Source organism: Salvelinus sp. IW2-2015, linkage group LG32, assembly GCF_002910315.2.
Source record: "Salvelinus sp. IW2-2015 linkage group LG32, ASM291031v2, whole genome shotgun sequence".
NCBI classification, from domain to species: Eukaryota; Metazoa; Chordata; class Actinopteri; order Salmoniformes; family Salmonidae; genus Salvelinus; species Salvelinus sp. IW2-2015.
Window position 1 is genome coordinate 31,690,051 of NC_036871.1, and position 24,126 is coordinate 31,714,176.

The following is a 24,126-nucleotide window of genomic DNA, read 5'->3' on the forward strand; positions in this document are numbered from 1 at the left end:
CTCTGGTGGCTGACCTGCTGTACGCCACACTTCCCACAATAAGTTCGGTGAATTTTGGCCCATTCCTCCTGACAAAGCTGGTGTAACTGAGTCAGGTTTGTAGGCCTCCTTGCTCGCACACACTTTTTCAGTTCTGCCCAAGATTTTCTATAGGATTGAGGTCAGGACTTGACTTTGTTGTCCTTAAGCCATTTTGCCACAACTTTGGAAGTATGCTTGGGGTCATTGTTCATTTGGAAACCCCATTTGCGACCAAGCTTTAACTTCCTGACTGATGTCTTGAGATGTTGATTCAATATGTCCACATAATTTTCCTTGCTCATGATGCCATCTATTTTGTGAAGTGCACCAGTCCCTAGCAAAGCAACCCCACAACATGATGCTGCCATCCTCGTTCTTCACGGTTGGGATGGTGTTCTTCGGCTTGCAAGCCTCCCCCTTTTTCCTCCAAACATAATGATGGTCATTATGGACAAACAGTTCTATTTTTGTTTCATCAGACCAGAGGACATTTCTCCAAAAAGTACAATCTTTGGCTTTTTTATGGCGGTTTTGGGCCAGTGGTTCTTCCTTGCTGAGCATCCTTTCAGGTTATGTTAATATAGGACTTGTTTTACTGTGGATATAGATACTTTTGTACCTGTTTCCTCCAGCATCTTCACAATGTCCTTTGCTGTTGTTCTGGGATTGATTTGCACTTTTCGCACCAAAGTACGTTCATCTCTAGGAGACAGAACGCGTCTCTTTCCTGAGCGGTATGACGGCTGCGTGGTCCCATGGTGTTTATACTTGCATACTATTGTTTGTACAGATGAACGTGGTACCGTCAGGCGTGTGGAAATTGCTCTAAAGGATGAACCAGACTTGTGGAGGCCCACAATTTTTTTCTGAGGTCTTGGCTGATTTCTTTTGATTTTCCCATGATGTCAAGCAAAGAGGCACAGAGTTTGAAGGTAGGTGTTGGAATACATCCACAGGTACACCTCCAATTGACTCAAATGATGTCAATTAGCCTATCAGAAGCTTCTAAAGCCATGACATCATTTTCTGGAATTTTCCAAGCTGTTTAAAGGCACAGTCAACTTAGTGTATGTAAGCGTCTGACCCACTGGAATTGTGATACAGTGAATTATAAGTGAAATAATCTTTTTGTAAACAATTGTTGGAAAAATGACTTGTGTCATGCACAAAGTAGATGTCCTAACCGACTTGCCAAAACTATAGTTTGTTAACAAGAGATTTGTGGAGTGGTTGAAAAACGAGTTTTAATGACTCCAGCCTAAGTGTATGTAAACTTCCGACTTCAACTGTATGTAATAGCGATATTTCAGCTTTAACTTTGATATTTTGTCTACCTGAGAGATGATCCTGAAGTTGATATTTGACAGGAAGCTGAACTTCCCTTTGCCTTTCCAGACAGCCTTAGCCTGAGGAAGACAGGTATTACTCTGTTTCTCAACCTCAGACTCAGTGGGGAGAACAGTTGAGATGTCCACCTCTCTGTCATGGATGCTGGCCCCATCTTCAGATGTTCCTTAGTGCCCAATGTACTCTGTCTGCATTACTGAATCAGAAAACTGAGAGAAGTTGTCCATGACTTGATGGACCATAACCTTTGTAAACAGATTCACAGCATTGTCGTATATCTGTGAAGAGCTGTCAGAGACTGCATATCTTCCAGAAGAAATGTAGTTATGAAAGTTAAATCAGTAAGGCTGGTCTGAATGGATCATCACTTGTAATTAATCTAGTAAACTCATAATTCACATCGCTTCCTATCTCACTCATCGGCATTATAGGCATTTACACTGAACAAAAATATAAACTCAACATACAAACATTTCTAAGATTTTACTGAGTTACAGTTCATAATTGTAAATCAGTCAATTTAAATAAATTAGGCCCTAATCTATGGATTTTATGATTTATTCATAATTTCACTGTTCGCACTGTAGACATTCTAATAAAAGCAATCAGCATTCAATCAAGTTGTCTCCTCGATATTTCTCCTATTATTCTTAATCAACTGACTTGCCTAGTTAAATAAAGGTTAAATAAATAGGGTAAACAAATGATCCAGCCAGTTCAGCATCACCACCGGCACCTCTACTAGCTAGTATTTTTTTTGAGCAAGAAGTTGACTCAAGAGTTAAATGGACTTGACATGGGTAGAGTCATTGTGGGAGTTAATTCTGACTTGTGTAAGCCCCGTGCTATACTCAAGTATGTGGGCATACTGCAGTGACGTCTAAAATGCTTAGAATTAATTAGCACCTTGCAGAGTGCTGTCTGTTTCACCTCCATAGATAGTAGGCTACTTGGCTGCTACGTTGTGCTTGACACTTTTTTTCTCAATGTGTTACGGTACCTCAGAGACCACCCCGATACCCCCCCCGTTTTTATTTTTAATAAACCTGTTTTCACTGTGTCATTATGGGGTATTGCATGTAGATTGATGAGGAACATTTATTTAATCAATTTTAGAATAAGATAACAAAATGTGGAAAAAGTCAATGGGTCTGAATACTATCCTGAATGCACTGTATTCATTAAGGACTGGGGAGTTTTTCAGAATAAAAAAGAAGCAGAACGGAGAGGCACAGGCAGAATCCTTGAGGAAAACCTGGTTCAGTCTACTTTCCACCAGACATCGGGAGATGAATTCAACTTTCAGCAGTACAATAACCTAAAACACAAGGACAAATCTACGCTGGAATTGCTTACCAAGACAGTGAATGTTCCTGAGTGGTCGAGTTACAATTTTGACAATTTTTCAAATGGGCAAATGTTTCACAATCCAGTTGTGGAAAGAGACTTAACCAGAAAGACAACCAGCTGTAATTGCTGCCAAAGATGATTCTAACATGTATTGATTGACTCGGGGGGTTGAATAGTGTTTATTTWTWTWTWTWTTTWTTTTTTATAAAAATGCCTTCCACTTTCAGATGAAAGTATTTTGTGTATAGATCGTTGACAAAAAAATACAATGAAATCCATTTTTATCGTACTTTGTAACACAGCAAAATGTGGAAAAAGTAAAAGGGTGTGAATACTTTCTGAAGGCACAGTATACATAGTGGCTGTAGAATTAACACATTGCCGAGAGGAGTGGTCTGGAGAAGCACTTGTTGGCTTAGTTGAGTCTTTCTGGGTACGTCTAAGAGATTTGCACAATATGCACATTCAAATTTTTTTAATTCTTCAAGATCTGTCAAATTGGTTGTTGATCACTGGACAGCCATTTTCAAGTCTTGCAATAGATTTTAAATCCGACTTGAGTCAAAACTGTAACTAGGCCACTCAGGAACATTCAATGTCGTCTTGGTAAGCAGACTTTAACATCTCTGCTCTACCAGGGGTCGGGGGAGAACAGGGAGGGGGCGGTTAGGTCAGGTAGAGCACTAGAGCAGCGGCGGTGTCTGAGGACAGGGCAGCTGGTGGATGCTCTGCGTCTTCTGGACATTGTGATTGATAGATAAGACTATGAATGACTTTTAGATGGGCCGGGGTCCCTTTTATATGGCTATAGGGGGGTCTGGTGATGCCATAGCAGCGATAAATTATGCCGTAATTAGGCTATTGATGAGTTTAAAATTTAGAAAACTCATTTTTTCAGTGACAACATAGCAACCTATAGTAACGTTGCTATTCCGAACACAAAAATAAACAATACTAAACACAGCGGAATAGCATGTAAAGTGGCCTACAAGATGTAAGAGGACTTACGTGCTTCTTTTGAGCCTAAAATGAAGAAAATCAGCACAGAATGGTAGAAGTAGAATATCAGAACATTTAGCTTATTATAATATAGATAGGCTATAKGTTTGACATTATAACATAGGATAATGTCAAGAGTCAAACATTAAAGGTAAATCTATAATACCGTAAACATCAGCTGAGGGTCAACGGCTACAATTGTGCAATTTTTTTCTTAATTTTAGGATCAAAATAATTGTGCCAACAGCCATTTAGATATTCTGCGGTGTTTCGCATTTATATTAATTCTCCCGTTTGTGCTTGGAATTACTATGGGAAATTCAGAAGTCATAATGCAAATGTAAACATGTCGGACAATTTTGAATCTGTAGATTACTATATGAACTATTATTCCTTTTAAACTTTTACGTCGTTAAAAAGAATAGTGCCATCTGGCGGCCAATCGGGCTAGTGCCACCAGTGGATTCAAAATGAGCACCCTTACATTTATTTAGCCCACATGGCTCCCGTTGCATTTGCAAACAACTTAAACATAGGGTGGCAGTGAGCAAAAGAACCATAGATGGGAAGTTAATGGTTTATTAAAAGGTATAAATAATTTTTTTGTGCAGTCCTCAGATTGAAATAGCATTGAATCAAATCATTCATCGACCATTGGACGGGGTGCCGCAATTACAAAATAACACGGGTACGACGCAAAAATGTTGCTAACTGGTTTTTAAAAGCAATAAGTAACCTCAGGGGTTTGTGGTATATGACTAATATATCACAGCTCCAGGTCATTTCCACATAATACATTGGGGGCGATGAAACGGACGGAGCAGTCATTTTCAAAGGAGGGAAGTGAAGTGGAGACTGTTGTGCAACGCGAGAATAGAGGGCGGGACCAATGTTGGGGACGCTTAAGTCTATGCAAATATTCCAGTGACTTCGCAGCCCTATTGACCAACAGAAAGCGTTATAGCTTCCAGACCCTATTAGATAGGCTAGGTATCAGTAGCCTACTAGCTAGTGTAGCACATGGGGATGTGAGAAACGTACTGCCCGATCTGTCCCCACTTGCACTACCCAATATTTTTCGCGTGGCGCCAACTGGTAATAGACGCTTCAGGTCGGTCACGTGTGCTAGCAATGCAGAGGTCACGCCGAATTGGAAGTGGTACTCCCTAAACAAGCAGCGTGGCGTCCTCTACACTAGCACCCACGAAGACGGAACTATCGTGGTTACTTGATCTTGTGGAGATTGGGGCCGTTCGAACATTCTATAGAAGCAGCACTCGCCTAGCCACGCCCTCGTGGGGTTGCTAGACATTTACAGCTAGTCAGCCAATCCAGTAATTTTTGGTCACTAACGGCATGGCGCGTTTTTTTTTTGTTCACCCTTGAGTGAATTTAAATTGTTCAAACATTAACACATCGATCACAGCTAGGTCGCGCAAATGGTACGTACCACGCAGCAACTGGAAGTACGCGAAAACTCCAAATTCACCATCGGCTACCATTTATGTCAAGCCTTCAACGCATACATTGGATTATCGAACGAATGCACCACACCGTACGAACTGCAAATCAAACGCAGCGTTTCTTTGTAAATTATATTCTGGCGCACCAAAATGCAATGGTGCGGTTGGTGTGTTCGAAGCGTAAGGCCAACACACCTGAAGTCAAATCATTCAATTACATAGCATATATTACAAGATTTTAGAGAATCTAAAGCAAGCATACTTCTAATGCAGTCACATTTGCTCCTGAGTGACACAGCAGTCTAACGCAATGCATCGCTGGGGTCACCACCACTACTTTATCGCAAGCCGTGATCGAGTCCCAATTGGCCCAGCGTCGTCCGGGTTAAACCGTCATTGCGAATTTTAATGTTCTTAACTGACTTGCTTAGTTAAATTAAAATGTCTTCACCACTTGTCCATGTCTGCTAGACGAAAGTAGGCGTAAAGRTGAGCGACTTTTTAAAAAGGCATTATTACACCTGATTCAGAGGGATTGGGTTAAAGGCAGAAGACATATTTCAGTTGAACGCATCGTTGCATAACCGACTAGGTATCCCTTTCCCCCCAGAAAGAGAACATATACCTAGACTTTATGCCTTTACAGATGACAGCTGAAGTAAAGGATGTAATAACACTTACAACTGCCAATGACATTCCATAAATTATAAACAACAAGAGTTATCATTCACTGCATTTATTGAACACTTTCAACCAAAAGTCACATTTTGTACAATTTTGAACCAGTTCGACAGTGCCTCAGACAAAACGTATCTGATTAGCGCCTGTAGAGTACATAGTCAATAGATATACATACATTTGACCTCAAACTAGATTACAGATCTGAAGAGCCAGGGGTTGAATGGAAGCGCTGATCATACCTACAATGGCAGTTCACATTACCTAGAGGTGGACAGATGGGAAAGTTAGTACAACACAGAATAAAGAGATTCTTCAACTACCCCTTAATTTACTCAGCGCATGTGTATAATCACTAGGATTCAGGTGAAACACGGATCATGCAACAAACTCATCATAGTAAGGTTACTGAAATGCTAGTTTCATGAGCAGAAAATCTGATAATTACCCGATTTTCCAGCACAGCAAGGATTTTGAGCCTAGATTCTCTAAAGTGACAAACAAACACGAGTCAGTTACCTATAGTCACATTGTTAGAAGCGTTAAACGTAGACATTCAGTCAACCCAGTCAGTGCAGTGATATTATAATCACGAGGTTCAGCTGAAACACGGACTCACATGCAAATCATCATTTTGGGTTTGACGATAACGTTACAACATTTGCAAGTGGTCACAGGTAAGTAAGGTTAGCGATGTAATATCTTCGGCCCAGGTAGCAAGCCAAATGTCTAGTCCTCGGAGCCAAGTTCCCTCAAAGAATAACGACGGCGCCTCAGACAAAACACATCTGGCTAGCGGCTGTACAGTACATACCCAACACCTTACTATGAGGGCCTAGGGCCCTCGAATTCGTGGTTAAAAATAACTTTTAGTTAGGCCCAATCCGCACACGTAAAAAGTTAGGAAAATACTTATGAGATGTTTACCGTAGGCAAGGCCTTTGAATGGTCGGTTTATTGAACCAACTTGAATTAAACTAAATGTATCAAGATATTTTAGGCTGGCCTAAAGCTAGCCTAGCAAGCTAGCCACCAAGACGACTTAACAGCCAACTGCTAGAAAATAACCCAAAACTGAGTTAGAATCAAATATTATCTAATAAAAATAGTTATAAAAAAAGAACTAACTTACTCTCAAAATGTATCAATTGGTAGCTTATGGCGAAATCTTCCACATGTGCTGATTTCCACTTGCCTTGTCTTAAATAACATCCCTCCAACCGCAGTAGGTGAGAAAGACTGATTGAGGGGACTGGGGGCGTATTTATCTGTTTTACCAAACCACGTGTTGTTGTGGGAAACGCGCATGTTGCTTCCGGATGTGGTATCTCCCCCTAAGACACGTCTTTGTTTTAGTTCCGCGTGGAACGAATCAACGCTGTACACTTTAAGCCGCGAAAGATCAATCCCGAGTTTGACTAGATGTAATATAGAAATTGTCATGGTTCGCTATAATTTCCCCCTTCAATCTGGATATCTGAGAATACAACAAGTCACACTTTCTCAGAGAAAATAATTGACCCGTGTGCAGTGCTTGACTTGGGCAGGAACTCACCGGATGCTTGAGCTCATGTGCCTCTTTAAGAGCATTAGCTCAAAAGTATAATGGAGCTCCTGAACCTTAATGTAAACAATACCGGCACCCAAAATGAGTACCTAGTTCAGTCCAAATCAATAATTTGGGATCAAACTATTATGTTATAATAAAAAACAAAATGTTGTTATCATAACAAACATTTGTTCCATTAATCTGATATTGATTTATAAAGGCCAATTGACTCACAAACCAATAACTGGCTGATAACTGATCTGGTATATCCATATTTTCTAAACATACATTTTAAAATACCAGATCAGATATCAGCCAGTTATTGGTATGTGAGTCAATTGGCCTTTATAAATCAATATCAGATTAATGGAACAAATGTTTGTTATGATAACAATTGATAACTATTGCCATTTAGTATAAAGTGTTGCTGGAAACACATTGCGTTTTTTTTAAATCTCCGTTTGTAAGCGTAATACAAGATAGTGATTGTATAATTGGATTGAAAGGACAGCAAGTTATTTTCCTTACCTCACAAAAATGGAGGAAGGCTCTGTCCAGTTTGGCATGTGACATATCTACTGGACACCGTTGGACAAATTCTTCTGTGTATACTTTTTTTATTTTTTTATATTTTAACTTTCTTTAACTAGGCAAGTCAGTTAAGAACAAATTCATACTTTCAATGACGGCATAGGGGTTAACTGCCTTGTTCAGGGGCAGAACGACAGATTTTAACCTTGCCAGCTCGGTAATTCGATCTTGCAATCTTTCGGTTAACGTTACTAGTCCAACGCTAGGCTACCCGCCGCCCCGTGCCAATTTGAGTTAGTGTACTGTGCACAATCAACACAGGAAAGCAGAATTCCAACCTTGGAACTGGAAATTGTGTGTTATGAGAGTGCTAATAGGTATGTATAAATCAGARATTTTTATTTTATTTAACTAGGCAAGTCAGTTACAATGACTTGCCTCAATAGCGTAACGTTACTTGGCTACTTGTAACTGAGTGTTTGCTACATTGGAAGTATACTATTAGCTAGTTATAGAAATCGTTATCAAACATGCATTCTGTGGTTCCAGTTTCATGTCATGTGTGCGGTAACTTTAGAGGAACCACGTCAGTTTTACTAAAGACATTTCGTTCACATTTAAAAACCCTTGTAAATGTAGCCAGCTACCTTGTTTTGTAACTGAGCAATGTGCGCATGCGCGTCAATATGACGTTTCTTTTAACACGTATCTGTATTGTTTGGTGAGCTAAGATTCTTATGCCTAGAGTAATTGCTGGTTGTTTATACAGGTTCAGAGTTTTATTCATATTCTCATCCAAATTTCTAACATAGTCTATGTTTTGGACTATGAAAAATAAAATACCAATTAGTAACAGCAGTTTCCCTAATCTAATCTTGTGGTTGTCAAACCTGTTCCATGTATTTGATCTATTCCAGAGTTAGCATACCTGATTGAACTTGTCAACTAATTATCAAGCCCTTCACTAGGTGAATTAGGTGAGCTACTTCAGGGCTACAACAAAATTGGGAAACATCTAGGGGTCCCCAAGGAGAAGTTTGAGAACCACTGATATAATCAATCATGTGACCTTGTACTTATCCTGGCTTGTAATATTCTCTCTGCCTTTTATTTTCATCAGGAGGAGGATCTGGGTTTGTGGGAAGAGAGCTGACTCGTTTACTCAAAAACAAAGGTCATGAAGTCACAATAATATCTCGACAGCCAGGTCTGGGAAAGATCACATGGGTATGATTATGACCTAATTTTATAGCACTGTCATGAGCAGAGCACGCACTGAAATAATTGTCATTCATTTTCCTTTAGTATTATAATACAAGTATTCCTCACTCCTACAGAGTAACCATTCTTCATATTAGCAACCATAAGGGATCTTTGTATGCACAAATGACTATAAGTCACTTTGGATAAAAGCATCTGCTAAATGGCATTTATTATTGAAGTTATTATCTATTGGAATCTTTAATGTTGACACCCAAACATAACACATGGTGTCACCTAATTAACAATAATTAAAAAGCTATCTCATGCCCTGTTTGCAGGGTGAATTGGAGTCTGGTGGCCTCCCACCATGTGAGGCTGCTGTCAATCTGTCTGGGGAGAATCTTATGAACCCACTGCGATGGTGAGCAATGGAGCCCTCATTAAGCCCTCATTTTAAGCCTTTTCCAAAAATGAAAGCAATTGTCTGAGGATGGTGCTGGACCATCAGATTTTATTTGTCATATGTGGCAAATGCAACGGTTGTAAACTGATGTGAAATGCTTGCTTACGAGCCATTCCCAACTATACAGAGTAAAATACATGAGGAATAGAATACACAAGCATGAAGATGTATACAGAGAGTACGAATACCAGATCAATGTGCAGGGGTAAGAGGGATTTGAGGTAGATATGTAAATAAAGGCAGGGTAAAGTGACTAGGTATCAGGATAGATAATAATAAGAGTAAGAATAAAGAACAGAGTAGCAGCTGCATATGATGCAAGATAGGGTCAACGTAGAGTCCTTGTAACCATTTAATTAACTATTTAGCTGTCTTGTGGCTTGGGGGTAGAAGCTGTCTCGGAGCCTGTTGGTCCGAGAGCCGATGCTCCGGAATCATTTGCCGGACAGTAGCAGAGTGAACAGTCTTTGGGTGCCTGAAGTCTTTGGCAATTTTTTGGGCTTTCCTCTGACACCACCTGATAAAGAGGTCCTGGATTTCAGGGAGCTCTGCCCCAGTGATGTACTGGGCCGTCTGCACCACCCTCTGTAGCGCTTTGCGGTCGAGGGCGGTGCATTTGCTATACAAAGTGGTGATGTAGCGAGTCAATATGCTCTCTGGTGCAGCTGTAGAATTTGAGGATCTGAGGCCCTATCTGATATAAAAAGAAAAGGGGACAGTTTGATGAAAACGCTTTAAATACAGGTTAATATCCATCATGGACTGGACTCTTTCCATACCACTCTTTGCCTCTCTCTCTCTCTCTCTTTTCTTTTTATGTTTGTCCCTCTCAACCCCACCCCCCTCATTGGTTCTCCCTCCTCCATGTTGGTACAGGTGGAATGAGGGCTATAGGAAGGATCTGTTCTCCAGTCGGGTTGACACAACCACAATTCTGGCTCAAGCCATTGCTGGGTCCCCCAGTCCCCCTCATGCTTGGGTCCTAGTCACAGGTGTAGGTAAGTATCCTAGGTTCCTTGCATTAAGTTTCAATGACACTTAAAGCATCCTTAGATAGTCACAAACAATATTACAATATTTTTACCATAGTTGTTGGTTTATTTTTGTCTCTTCCCCACAGCATGTTATAAACCCAGTCTAACAGCTCAGTACACAGAAGACAGTGAGTGGACGCCATTTGACCTCCTGTCAAGACTGGTGAAGGAATGGGAGTGGGCGGGGCGTCTTCCTGAAAACATTGCACAGAATACCAGACAAGTAGTAATCAGACCAGGTGAGTACTATACATTTACTATCAGAGTGTGTGTATGTGCGTTAGATACAACTGGACAATGTTAATATGAATACGGTCCTTTGAATGAGATGGCAGTCTTTTGTGATTTCACCACTGATACCCCTGCTCTACTGCCTTCCTCCAACAGGGGTAGTACTGGGTCGTGATGGTGGTGCCATGAAGCAGATGATGACTCCTTTCTGGCTAGGCCTTGGAGGCACGTTGGGGTCTGGCAGACAACCATTCCCCTGGATCCATGTCTCTGACCTGGCTGGAATCATCGCTCATGCCCTGAAGCCCTCTCCCGACACCCCCTCTGCTGTCCCTCAAGTGTTTAACGGTGTTGCCCCAGCACTGAACACCAATTACGAGTTCACCAAAGAGCTGGGCCGGGTTCTGAGGAGACCCACTGTCTTCCCTGTGCCTGGATTTGTCATTGATGCCCTAATGGGTTCAGAGAGAGCCATAGTGCTAACCCAGGGTCAGAAAGTAGAACCCAAGAGGACTCTGGAGTCAGGCTTTCAGTACCAGTACCCAGACCTGAGCTCTGCCCTGAAGGAGATTGTTGAGAGCTAGATGTGAAACAGGAGATGTCAAGAGACTGAAGAGATTAGATTTTGTAACATGAGAGAACTTCACTGATGTGAGCTTTTTTCCTGAATAAATATGATGGACCCTGTCTTTCAAAAAGTGTCCAGTGTTCACTGCAAGAAAGGAATATGTACATATATAAAATCTTCTACACGTTAGCCAATAGTGCATTCTCAGCCTAGAGGTTTCTGTGACCTCAGAATGTAATGAGTAACATGATTTGAGCACTTGAACTTCACTGTTTCTTAATTTTTATTTACAATGTAAATATGTTATTCCCCATTACGGGAAACAACATGCAATTTATGGATCGTGGTGAGCGGAGGGTGGGTTTCTGACAAAAGTATGATGAATGTGTTTGGCACTTATTCACTTAGTAAACACAGGATTTAACAAATCATACACTTTTATTGCCGTGTCCTTGACAGTCATATATTGAACAATGTTCACATTAACAATCTCCACCACAGACCCTTTTAGAAGGAGAGTTGTGCTTGAATCAAATGTTGGTGTTTCATGTCAGTTATCCTCAGCCTGATGATGTCAACCTGTTTTTGATCAGTCTATGAAGGGAACAGTTGATTTCACAGCACCAGGAAGGATGACCTTGGAGGGTGTTTCTATCTCGTTCATTCATAATGGCACTGACTGGTCAGTCTAAATTACTTGAATCATCCTCTGGCTGAATGATTGGCAGTTGATCTCCCCAATCACTACTCCGGGCACAGCGATACACATCTCTGCGTGGAAAAGATACAATCAGTCATGTATGCAGTTTAACTTGGACAGTGGAAGTGTAATGATGCTAGTTGGAGGATTCAACATACCTGCCATGTCGATGGGCTGTCACCACAACCCGTTTAATCTCTCCACTAGAGCAGCAGACCTGACAGTGAACATGTCTCGGCCTGCGCAGCACTGGTGCTGTGAGCCTGGCCCAGTCCAGCCCCTCTCCACCTGCCCAGTCTGTTCTTGACAGAACCAGGTAGCTGAACCTCTCGGTCAGTCGGTCTGGAGCCTGTGAAAGAAATAACAGGACTAAGAATAGGACAGGCCAGATTATTTTGCATTCATTGTTGACACATGGTCAAGTAAGCCAACAACCAGAAAATACAGTCAGATCCTTCAAAATGATCTCTTACCCCAGGTAAAGGGAGTGGGCTGTAGGCTTGAGAGAAGTTGCAGGGTACTAAGGGCAGTTGGAACAGCTTGGGACAAGGTGATTCATGAGGACACTCAAAACAAAGCAGACAAAAAAACACATGGGTGAAATAAACTGGCGAATGAGACATAATGTATTATAAGGTGGTTCATGTATAATAACATACTGGGGCAAACACAGATGGTCTTCTAGGGTCATGGGCTGCTCTTTCTTGTTTCTGGGATTAGAGTAATAAAGGCATCATTATACTTTCAATGACTCATGGATTTAGATATTAAAAGCAGGTGACTATAGTATATGTTTGAGAGAGTGAGACCTTAAGAAGTATGTCTCTGGCATCCATAAGTATCTGGTGGCCCTCTTTGGTCCCATTTTCTACCAGCACCTACAACAAGAGCAGAGTTCAAAGAAAAGAGGTTGGGGTGATTCAAGGTAATAATACTTATTATTGTCTAATGGACGGGGTGTGAGGGAACATTTTCACCAACCAGATAAGAGCTGGTCTTTCTCCACAAAGTGAGTATGGCATCTTCCCTCTCCTTTTGACTGGCCAATTCTGACAGAGAAAAGGCCCCCACCACCAGATCAAATTGCACCTGAAAGTATAACACCGCATCATCACTAATGCCATCACATTGTTAGTCTTGCACATAACTAGACACATTGAAGGTAACTAGACTAACCTTAGGGGAGACAGGAAGGAACTGACGGAAGTATACTTGTTTGATGACAGGCTCATCTTTTTCGCTGCTGCCTGCTCAACAAAGAACAGTATAATGATTATGTAATTATCTGTCTCGCTCCCTGTACATTGACATGAATGACTGGAGGTGCATAGTGTACCTCTGAGAAGGCGATCTGCTATAGTGTTCATGGCCCCAGAATTGTCGACACACACCATCTCCTTCAACGTATCACCCCAAAATGAGTGTGATGCCCTGGGAAAAAAGGAAGGAGAATCTTAAATGTGAAGTCTCACTACACAGACAGACAACTGAAATTATGAAATTGTTCTGATCCTCACCAGACAGCTGTTCCTAATCCTGAACCAAAGTCCAGGAGAGAATGAGGGGAGAAGGAGGGATCTCTTTTCTTTATCTGGAAAGAGTGATGAAAAAAAAAGAGGGTCATGCAATGGTCCCACTGTTGGCAAGAGGGGATCAGACTGTATATAAAGCATGTTAATATGTGGTACGACTGATTACTTTACCTCATTTAGAACTCTTTTCACTGCAGCGTAGCCACCTGCCAGCTTAGCAACCATGTACACCACACCCAACTCTTCATCATACCTAGGACAGAGAGACAGAAGAGCAGAGTGAGACAGAAAGATTAAGTTACATGCTACTTTAAGCTTACCATGCAGAGATGTTCATAGCTGAGGAAAACACACATAGTTACCTCATAGGGGACCAGTGGTATGTTGTCTTCCTGAGATCGGACAGCACTTTCTTTGTGATTTGGGTCTCCAGCAGTTGAAGATCTACATCTTAAATAAAAACAGACGTTAATTTCACACTACCACATGTTCTCCATCTTGTGTCCTCTTGAGCAAAACACTTTCCTGGAAGTCGTTCATCCAGTTCACCTTTCTCTCACTCCCAACATTCCATATCGCCAATCTCTGCCCCTCTCTTTCTTTTAACATCCATTTGTATTAAGTCTGTCACCTCCACCCTTCTCTTTTGTCTTCTCCCACAGATTCTTCTCCAGGGCCATGGCTCTTTCCCTCAGTGTTACATCCTCAGGTGCTCTTTTCCTGCTCCACAGGAAGTTGGTGAGACTGCGTGCTTTGTCAACCAACCCACTCACTTCTGTGCCTGCAAGTTGGGAGGATAAAAGACTAGAATAACACTGTCACTAAATGGTAGAAGAATAACACTGTCACTAAATGGTAATACTGTCTCGTGATATTGTATTACTCAAAATAAATACCATGGCAAGAAGTAACATTATTGAGATATGGATGTCAAATCTCCTCTACCATGAATGATAGCTTGTGCTGCTTTCTGGAGTTCATCTGGCAGGCGCAGTGTCTTCAGATTTGTCACCCCTGGGTGTTTCCTGTGGGGAGCACCTTTTAGGAAGTCTGCATGGGATTGGGGATGCACTTCTGCACTTAGTGCCTGTGGGTAAAGACAAGTTATTCGAGACATAACTGTCATTAACATCCTCAATATTATTATTCCCAACATCTATGAATAAGGATGGTCAGTCTTCAATTGGACTTTAAAGTAACAAAAAATTAAGGATGGAACATAGTAGAAAAGGGCACATTTGAGAGAATGGATCAATGACAGGGCGAGAAGAGCAAAAACAAGACATACTCTGTACATTATCCTCACAGCATCCACCCTTTGATAAAGGACACGCGCACCATAAGCTCGAAAAGCCATATCTTCGTTTTAACAATCCCAAATGTCTACATGGAATAGTAACTATACTAAATAGCTAGCTATTTGCTACCTAGCTGACACAACATGCGAAGCGATCACGTGTACGTTTACCAAATACTTCCGCCTAGGAAAACGCTAAGGCGGAACCGTTGTTGCCGAGCTAATCCACAGCGTATCTCAACAGAGGCGCTAACTGGTTGGGTGATTTCCCGCGTTGGTCACTTTCTAGTCTGCATCTGTCTAAATTCTTTAAGTGTTCTTCGATACAAAAAAACGTTCTTATTTGGCAAGTGACATAAACATTGTAAACCATGAGACGCACAAGAAGCTCCAGGAACACATCTCAAGGTGTAACGTTAGCATCAGAAAATGGAGTGTCTCCGTCCAAGACAGGTTAGTGCTTGCTAGCAGGCTAACGTTAGCTCTGTTGTTAGCTGGCTAGCTAGCTACGCTTCGGTTGCGTGTAATTTTGCTTACTTAACGTTAATTAGCCACTAACAAAGTACTGACAGGAGCTGATAACTATTCTGATTTTATAAAAACTTGTTGAAAAGTTTGCTTGACTCAAAGTCTGTTGTGACATTGATTGGCTATAAAGCTTTATAGCTCTCTGTTTGACTGAAACATAGCTATGCAAAAACGTGTATGTCTAGTCTACAGCATCTGTTGTATTCATCTCTGTGACTGTTCTTTCCTCAGTGTGGCAGTGGAAGGGGGATGAGGGTCAGTGGGAGCCATACCCACCATCAGCATGTGCCCAGCTAGACTCAGCCCTCAGCTCTGGAGACGCCACGGTCTCACTGACGTTTGGCTCTGGGGCAGCATATGACGTAGACTTGAAGAAGATGGTCCAGGTCAACACAGTAACCAAGTACAAAAGGAAAATACGCTCCCACACACTGAAACCAGGTCAGTTGGCAATGTGGATATAACATGTCTATGTATATGTGTTAGCTACAACAAACCAACACATGCTCTCCCTGTAGAGAGTTTAAATGGAGGAGATGCAGTGGATTTAACCCAACAAGATGCGAGTCCAGTCCAGATTAAAGTGGAGGAAATGGAGGAGCAGCCAATCGCCAAGAAGAAGCGGGGTGAGGGAAGGAGCCAGAAGAAAAGTAAAGTGATGCCCGTGGAAGAAATGGAGAGCAAAGGTTCCAGCATTTCCTTCCATTTTTATAATTTAAATGTGTTGTCTAAAGTGCTTTCAATGCTATAAATACCCATGATTTTAGGACATGGACATGGAATCTATTTTTGTTCATGTGTGATACAGTAATGTAAGGGGTTGTGTCAATTACTGTATACTGATGGCTCTTTATAATGTGTTCATGTTCTCTTAATAATTGTGGTTAATGTCACGTCTTTTTGATTTGTTGTGTATTAACGGTAGAGGTCGACCGATTATGATTTTTCAACACCGATACCGATTATTGGAGGACCAAAAAAAGCCGATGCCGATTAATCTGCCGATTTATTTAATAAAAAATAAACATTTATTTGTAATAATGACAATTACAACAATATTGAATAAACACTTATTTTAACTTAATATAACACATCAATAAAATCAATTTGCCTCAAATAAATAATGAAACATGTTCAATTTGGTTTAAATAATGCAAAAACAAAGTGTTGGAGAAGAAAGTAAAAGTGCAATATGTGCCATGTAACGTTTAAGTTCCTTGCTCAGAACATGAGAACATATGAAAGCTGGTGGTTACTTTTAACATGAGTCTTCAATATTCCCAGGTAAGAAGTTTTAGGTTGGAATTATAGGAATTATAGGACTATTTCTCTCTATACGACTTGTATTTCATATACCTTTGACTATTGGATGGTCTTATAGGCACTTTAGTATTGCCAGTGTAACAGTATAGCTTCCATCCCTCTCCTCGCCGCTACCTGGGCTCGAACCAGGAACACATCGACAACAGCCACCCTCGAAGCAGCGTTACCCATGCWGAGCAAGGGGAACAACRACTCCAAGTCTCAGAGCGAGTGACGTTTGAAARGCTATTAGCGCGCACCCCGCTAACTAGCTAGCCATTTCACATCGGTTACACCAGCCTAATCTCGGGAGTTGATAGGCTTGAAGTCATAAACAGCGCAATGCTTGAAGCATTGCGAAGAGCTGCTGGCAAAATGCACGAAAGTGCTGTTTGAATGAATGCTTACGAGCCTGCTAGTGCCTACCATCGCTCAGTCAGACTGCTCTATCAAATCATAGACTTAATTATAACATAATAACACACAGAAATACGAGCCTTAGGTCATTAATATGGTCGAATCCAGAAACTATCATCTCGAAAACAAAATGTTTTTTCTTTCAGTGAAATACGGAACCGTTCCGTATTTTATCTAACGGGTGGCATCCATAAGTCTAAATATTCCTGTTACATTGCACAACCTTCAATGTTATGTCATAATTACGTAAAATTCTGGCAAATTAGTTCGCAATGAGCCAGGCGGCCCAAACTGTTGCATATACTCTYACTCTGCGTGCAATGAACGCAAGAGAAGTGAGACAATTTCACCTGGTTAATATTGCCTGCTAACCTGGATTTATTTTTAGCTAAATATGCAGGTTTAAAAATATATACTTCTGTGTATTGATTTTAAGAAAGGCATTGATGTTTATGGTTAGGTACACGTTGGAGCAACGACAGTCCTTTTTRGCGAATGCATCGATTATATGCAACGCAGGACACGCTAGATAAACTAGTAATATCATCAATCATGTGTAGTTATAACTAGTGATTAAGATTGATTGTTTTTTATAAGATAAGTTTAATGCTAGCTAGCAACTTACCTTGGCTTCTTACTGCATTCGCGTAACAGGCGGGCTCCTCGTGAGGCAGGTGGTTAGAGCGTTGGACTAGTTAACCGTAAGGTTGCAAGATTGAACCCCTGAGCTGACAAGGTAAAAATCTGTCGTTCTGCCCCTGAACAAGGCAGTTAACCCACCGTTCCTAGGCCGTCATTGAAAATAAGAATCTGTTCTTAATAACTGACTTGCCTAGTTAAATGAAGGTGTAAAAAAAAAAAAAAAAAAAAAATGGCTAAATCGGCGTCCAAATTGACCGATTTCCGATTGTTATGAAAACTTGAAATCAGCCCTAATTAATCGGCCATTCCGATTAATCGGTCGACCTCTAATTAACGGTGCTGTTTATGTTGTGCAGAGATTGTGAAGACTGTGGTCATGAAAGGAAAGGCTCCAGTTGATTCAGAATGCAAAGCCAAAGCCGGCAAGGTACAGTACACTGTTTTTTCTTTTTGACTGGCAACTGAAACGTTCTCTTATGATGCTCAACCCTCGCCGTGGTTTTGTCACCTAGACATCTGTGAGCTTTTTTAAGACCAGCTTTGGTCACAGTTCTCAATGTGGAGTTTCTGTTTGAAAGTGTTTTAGTCACATGCCTCTGACACAATCTACCATGTATGCAGTATGCACAAAATCTAGAAAAATTGACTAAGGTCTGGTTTCAATGATGGGACACTTTTTGCAACTTTCAATAAGGGAAAAAAATATGTTCCGGGCGTGTCCTCCTCAGACAGACGACTATCCCAACAAATAACGAGGCAGACATGTCAGAATGGCGTGATTCAAAACTGGAGGGCGTTGTTTGCAGGCAAAGTTTGCAGGCAAAACCATTGCAGTGTTTTAGTGAAGGTAGTTGTTGCAAACTAGCCACTTGCGAAATGCACTCATTATTAAAAATAATCTCCATTGATCTCCATCGGGCTAGCTACTCTTTTGTATTTTATTCAAGCGATAAAGTAGTGATGTAGGCAGTGACGTAGTTCCTCTATGCCAAAACAGTCCATAATTGAAACCAGTCCCTAGTCACTGTTACCTAGGGTTGGGTATTCCAGACTATTCCCTTCTCACCAATTCTAAACCCTCTCTTTTCCTCACAGGCCCATGTCTACAGTGAAGGAAATGACGTATATGATGTAATGTTAAACCAGGTAAAAACATAACAACATAGTAACTACATAAGTGTATTTGCTAAATGATTTGTAAGGGAGATGTTTTGTTTGTTGTTTCACAGACAAATCTTCAGTTCAACAACAACAAATTTTTCCTGATCCAGCTACTTCAGGATGACAGTGTCAAGGCCTACAGCGTGTGGTTTAGATGGGGACGAGGTGGGTTCATGTCTTTTTTTTCCCAAATGTTTTGTGATATTGGGAAGTAGTGATTTCTAACACATGGTGCCATCTCTCTTTAGTTGGTAAGGTTGGACAGAACAATCTAGTTTCCTGTGGTGGAGATCTTCTTCAAGCCAAAGATCTCTTCAAGAAAAAGTGAGTGGGTGGGGGGGGGTTGTGTGTGTGTGTGTATATGATGGGAGTTGAGTGATATTGGGTGTTTGAATGATTGGGGAAAAAGCTACACTTTTGAACTAAGTGAATATTGCTAAGAGGATAATGTATTCATTTGTGTTTTGATGTAGGTTTCTGGATAAGACCAAGAACGAGTGGGCACACCGGGCAAACTTTGAGAAGGTTGCAGGAAAATATGACATGGTGTTTATGGACTACAGTACCAATGGAAAGGCAAGGAATAATCATCTCAGACTTTCCTCATATCATCAGTGTTTTATCTCTCAATCAAATCAAATTTTATTGGTCACATACACATGGTTAGCAGATGTTAATGCGAGTGTAGCGAAATGCTTGTGCTTCTAGTTCCGGCCATGCAGTAATATCTAACAAGTAATCTAACAATTTCTCAACAACTACCTTATACACACAAGTGTGAAATCATCTACATATCCCCCTGTTCTGCATTCATTAATTCTCCATTCTATATCTTCTCTCCCACCCCTCTGACCTTAATGGTCCACAGGCAGGTGAATCTGTGCCTAAACAGTGTTCCTCCTTTTCCAGGAAGAGCCCCAGCCCCCACTTGCATCACTGTCCCAGAAAAAGCCCTCCAAGCTGGATGTGAAGGTCCAGTCCCTTCTCGAACTGATCTGTGACATCAAGGCCATGGAGGAATGTGTGCTGGAGATGAAGTTTGACACCCGAAAAGCTCCTCTCGGTGAGTATGTGTAACAGTCAAAATAACTGACAAAGTAAATGTGACATTGTTTTTGTAACTTTTAATTGCGGTTGTTTTTCTCTGTAGGCAAGCTTACAACAGAGCAGATCCGTGCAGGTTACTCAGCCCTGAAGAAGATTGAGGAGTGTGTGAAGAGAAAGGGAAGCAGCCGCGAGCTACTGGAGGCATGCAACCAGTTCTACACACGCATCCCCCATGACTTTGGGTCAGTAATGAATGTTCTGTATTTCAAGCTGCTCTGTCCACTGGCATGTGTCCATTCATGGTAAATAACAATTTTATTATATTTTTCCCAGGTTGCGAACTCCCCCAATAATCCGCTCAGAAGAGGAGCTGAAGGAAAAAATTGCTTTATTAGAAGTGAGCTTGACTTATTTGAGTACTGTATTTTCTGTTACCTGCAGATCCTACCATTCAATAACATTTTCTTTCAAATTGAAATTGCTGGATGTTGGTTTGGTATGGAATCATGCCGTCTGCAGTCTGTTTGACAGTGTGTTGTCTATCTCCAGGCACTGAGTGACATCCAGATAGCAGTGAAGATGGTCCAGTCCAGTGCCTACGGTGATGAGCATCCTTTGGACAGACAGTACAACGCCCTCCAGTGCCAGCTACAGCCACTGTCCTCTTGTAGCCAAGAGTATCAGGTGAGCACCTGTGCTTTAGTTGAGTTTACTCAAAGTATTTTCATGTGTAGTTTAGAGGTCTGTTACAGCTGGGTTGGAACAAAAGCCTGCATAAATTGATCAGGTAGGCTGTCTCCTCCTTCCACTGCTCAATTGTTGTTCTCTCTCTGAAGGTGATTGAGAGATATCTTCAGACAACCCATGCTCCCACTCACTCTGACTTTACCATGACTGTTCTGGACATCTTCGCTGTGGACAGGGAGGGGGAGAAGAATGGCTTCCTCTCACAACTACACAACAGGTACCTCATGTTTTATTGTCTGCTTACACAGGCTGTCCGATGCCACTTTAAAAGGGCTTTTAAAATAAAGATGGTACCCGTGGTGAATGGTTCTCCTTCAGGGTGTGTTCTGCATTGTTATTGTGTGTGTCTCCCTCAGGACGCTGCTGTGGCATGGCTCTCGTCTGTCTAACTGGGTTGGAATCCTCAGCCAGGGCCTCAGAGTGGCCCCTCCAGAGGCTCCTGTCACTGGATACATGGTGAGTGAAATTGTGTGTGTGAGAGACTGTGAGAGAGAATATGACTGAAATGAAATGACACATGTTCACCTGCTGCATTACAGGGCGATGACAATTGTTTCTTTCTCCTAGTTTGGGAAAGGTATTTACTTTGCTGACATGTCATCAAAAAGTGCCAACTACTGCTTTGCCAATCAACGCAACAAAACTGGACTCCTACTGCTGAGCGAGGTGTGAGATTTGTAGTTCTATTTTTTTCCTCTACACAAATGCATTGTTTCCAATTTGAGAATAACCCTTCTGGAAATGATCTAATCCATATGAAGTGTTTGTTTCCATACACCTGCTATTTTTCATTTGATTTATTAGGATCCCATTAGCCGATGGCGACAGCTACTCTTACTGGGATCCAACACATAACGAAAAAAACATTAGAATTTACATACATGTAATAAAAAAAAATATATATATGTATCCCTGTGTGATGCAATATGATGTGTGTACTCCCTTGGTAACAAGTCGTCTGTTTATTCATGGTCTTGGTAACAGGTTGCCCTGGGTGACAGCAACGAGCTGTTAGCAGCTGACTATGAGGCTGCCAAACTACCTGCAGGGAAACACAGCACCAAGGGCCTTGGACAGACAAGCCCAGACCCCAGGAACGCTGTCACATTGTGAGTTTCTCTCCCCTTCACTCACTGTAAATGGTTGGTTGGTTGGTTTACTCTAACACAGATGAGTTATAAAAAACAGACATTTCTAGTAGTTTTACGTGAACCTGAATCAAGATTTCCGTCTTACATGTTGTTTATGACTCTTCCATTGTTCACTATTGTCTCCTCGCTCTCTCTCTTTCTCTGTTCTGTGGTTCTCTCAGGGATGGAGTGACAGTCCCAATGGGGCCTGGAATGAAGACTGGGGTGGGAGCAGGTGGCGGCTACTCCCTCCTCTACAACGAGTTCATTGTCTATAACCCTGCCCAGACCCACATGAGGTATTTACTAAGAGTTCAGTTTAACTATTCCTCGCTGTGGTGATACAGGGATATACTGTAAAGACGTGTGTAGCAAAAAGAGACATTAACACATTAACTAAACTGTCGCATAATAATAATTTGGGGGGGTGCTTATATTTGTCCTGTTACACACAAGTGTGCAATGGAAATGCCTTAAGGGCACAGCAACAGATTTTTTTGTTATTCTTTCGATTACTGACCCAGCGCTTCAACCTCGAGGCTATCTGCTGCCCTTAAGCTTAAGCGGTGGTTATGAAAAAGGAAGAGTAGACCCAGAGAAATTCAGATAAAAAAATTCACAACTCATGAAACGATCCCTAAGGGGTTTTAATGTCTGTGGTGTTGAGGCTGTATTACTCCCAATAGCTTTATTTCAAAGCCTTGCATTGTATGATGTCCATAAGAGGGCAGCAACAATTAACATGGGTTAAATTCATACATCTGTTGCATTCCAAGCATTTTTTGAAATACAGTGGATGATGTGGTGAGTGTTTTGAAGTGATACAGCTTGTTATGACAAGCACAGATTTAGTTTTATGTTGTCAAATGTCACCCTGAGTGTGTCTTTCTAATGTAAAACAAAATAATAAAAATGCATGAATTGAAGGTTGTTTTATATATAAGCTATTGCTATAACTGTATCACCACATGTTAAACACAAAACTGATTTTATTGATAACAAAAACATGAAAAGTCTGTAAGAGCGAGAGAAATATCACTCATCAAATATGTATGTCCAGGGGTTTCCATGTAAAACTAAATAAAGACTGTTTTCATTGTGAACAGGGGTTTTGTATGTGTGTTTGGAGTAGAGCTGGTACGATAAACTGAAAATGATCGGCACCAACCATACTGATCACTTATCCAGGGCCAGATTAACAAGTCATAGGCCTTAGGCTTTGGTTTTTATATGGGGGGGTAACTCAGTCGTGGTCTCAACTTACTGTTGAGAGTTAAAATAGTACGATACACAGGGTGCAATTTCAAAATATGAAATGCTTACTTTCAAGCCCTTAACCAACAATGCAGTTCAAGAAATAGAGTTAAGAAAATACTTACTAAATAAACTAAAGTAACACAATAAAATAACAATAACAAGGCTATATACAGAGGGGCAGTGTTTCTCTTATGTCAGTCAATAGCTAGGTTTCCAATTGGTGACAGATTTTCATGTGAATATACACTGCTCAAAAAAATAAAGGGAACACTTAAACAACACAATGTAACTCCAAGTCAATCACACTTCTGTGAAATCAAACTGTCCACTTAGGAAGCAACACTGATTGACAATAAATATCACATGCTGTTGTGCAAATGGAATAGACAACAGGTGGAAATTATAGGCAATTAGCAAGACACCCCCAATAAAGGAGTGGTTCTGCAGGTGGTGACCACAGACCACTTCTCAGTTCCTATGCTTCCTGGCTGATGTTTTGGTCACTTTTGAATGCTGGCGGTACTTTCACTCTAGTGGTAACATGAGACGGAGTCTACAACCCACACAAGTGGCTCAGGTAGTGCAGCTTATCAGGATGGCACATCAATGCGAGCTGTGGCAAGAAGGTTTGCTGTGTCTGTCAGCGTAGTGTCCAGAGCATGGAGGCGCTACCAGGAGACAGGCCAGTCAATCAGGAGACGTGGAGGAGGCGTAGGAGGCAACAACCCAGCAGCAGGACCGCTACCTCGCCTTTTGGCAAGGAGGAGCACTGCTAGAGCCTGCAAAATGACCTCCAGCAGGCCACAAATGTGCATGTGTGCTCAAACAGTCAGAAACAGACTCCATGAGGGTGGTATGAGGGCCGGCGTCCACAGGTGTGGGGTTGTGCTTACAGCCAAACCGTGCAGGACGTTTGGCATTTGCAAGAG

At 41.4% G+C, this 24,126-nt stretch overlaps 3 protein-coding genes and 1 long non-coding RNA gene across 5 annotated transcripts; 2 read left to right on the plus strand and 2 right to left on the minus strand.

The window, feature by feature from the left end:
• Positions 1-5,900: 5,900 nt before the first annotated feature.
• Positions 5,901-7,100, minus strand: LOC111956696 (uncharacterized). Its single transcript, XR_002876301.2, has 3 exons — positions 6,991-7,100; positions 6,307-6,346; positions 5,901-6,122 (listed from the first exon to the last, which is right to left on the minus strand). It is a non-coding gene; the product is annotated as an uncharacterized lncRNA (long non-coding RNA).
• An 844-nt stretch (positions 7,101-7,944) lies between these two features.
• Positions 7,945-11,567, plus strand: sdr39u1 (short chain dehydrogenase/reductase family 39U, member 1). Its single transcript, XM_023977214.3, has 6 exons — positions 7,945-8,315; positions 9,059-9,165; positions 9,480-9,562; positions 10,481-10,602; positions 10,725-10,877; positions 11,026-11,567. The coding sequence occupies exons 1-6, from the start codon at positions 8,300-8,302 to the stop codon at positions 11,451-11,453; spliced, it is 909 nt and encodes a 302-aa protein (XP_023832982.1). The 5' UTR covers positions 7,945-8,299; the 3' UTR covers positions 11,454-11,567.
• A 140-nt stretch (positions 11,568-11,707) lies between these two features.
• On the minus strand, positions 11,708-15,140 carry mettl17 (methyltransferase like 17). Of its 2 annotated transcripts, none has more exons than XM_023977193.2 (14): positions 14,958-15,140; positions 14,615-14,756; positions 14,301-14,450; positions 14,032-14,113; positions 13,841-13,922; positions 13,655-13,728; positions 13,474-13,568; positions 13,314-13,384; positions 13,119-13,226; positions 12,947-13,015; positions 12,797-12,847; positions 12,611-12,703; positions 12,296-12,486; positions 11,708-12,208 (listed from the first exon to the last, which is right to left on the minus strand). In XM_023977193.2, exons 1-14 carry the CDS (start codon positions 15,024-15,026, stop codon positions 12,121-12,123), a joined length of 1,365 nt encoding a protein of 454 aa, XP_023832961.1. In that variant the 5' UTR covers positions 15,027-15,140; the 3' UTR covers positions 11,708-12,120. The 2 variants fall into 2 exon arrangements, with proteins under 2 accessions (XP_023832961.1, XP_023832960.1); XM_023977192.2 differs by having other exon boundaries at positions 14,032-14,119; positions 14,958-15,121.
• Positions 15,141-15,165: 25 nt separating this feature from the next.
• parp2 (poly (ADP-ribose) polymerase 2) lies at positions 15,166-23,043 on the plus strand. Its single transcript, XM_023977150.2, has 17 exons — positions 15,166-15,419; positions 15,726-15,935; positions 16,013-16,180; positions 18,212-18,282; positions 18,951-19,001; positions 19,085-19,181; positions 19,265-19,340; positions 19,490-19,592; positions 19,926-20,079; positions 20,167-20,305; positions 20,397-20,460; positions 20,613-20,747; positions 20,900-21,027; positions 21,167-21,266; positions 21,378-21,476; positions 21,795-21,919; positions 22,123-23,043. The coding sequence occupies exons 1-17, from the start codon at positions 15,338-15,340 to the stop codon at positions 22,280-22,282; spliced, it is 1,962 nt and encodes a 653-aa protein (XP_023832918.1). The 5' UTR covers positions 15,166-15,337; the 3' UTR covers positions 22,283-23,043.
• Positions 23,044-24,126: the final 1,083 nt, after the last annotated feature.

What these genes read in the sequence shown, in the direction of transcription:
- parp2 (XM_023977150.2), top strand. Translation starts at nt 15,338, where the DNA reads ATGAGACGCACAAGAAGCTCCAGGAACACATCTCAAGGTGTAACGTTA. An exon ending in ACTACAGTACCAATGGAAAG is followed by an intron (nt 19,593 to 19,925) that starts GCAAGGAATAAT and finishes CTCCTTTTCCAG; the next exon opens with GAAGAGCCCCAGCCCCCACT. An exon ending in AAAAAATTGCTTTATTAGAA is followed by an intron (nt 20,461 to 20,612) that starts GTGAGCTTGACT and finishes GTCTATCTCCAG; the next exon opens with GCACTGAGTGACATCCAGAT.
- mettl17 (XM_023977192.2), bottom strand. Translation starts at nt 15,026, where the DNA reads ATGGCTTTTCGAGCTTATGGTGCGCGTGTCCTTTATCAAAGGGTGGAT. An exon ending in AGCACAAGCTATCATTCATG is followed by an intron (nt 14,451 to 14,614) that starts GTAGAGGAGATT and finishes CCCAACTTGCAG; the next exon opens with GCACAGAAGTGAGTGGGTTG. An exon ending in GGATTAGGAACAGCTGTCTG is followed by an intron (nt 13,569 to 13,654) that starts GTGAGGATCAGA and finishes CTTTTTTCCCAG; the next exon opens with GGCATCACACTCATTTTGGG.
- sdr39u1 (XM_023977214.3), top strand. An exon ending in GTCTGGGAAAGATCACATGG is followed by an intron (nt 9,166 to 9,479) that starts GTATGATTATGA and finishes CCCTGTTTGCAG; the next exon opens with GGTGAATTGGAGTCTGGTGG. An exon ending in CTTATGAACCCACTGCGATG is followed by an intron (nt 9,563 to 10,480) that starts GTGAGCAATGGA and finishes ATGTTGGTACAG; the next exon opens with GTGGAATGAGGGCTATAGGA.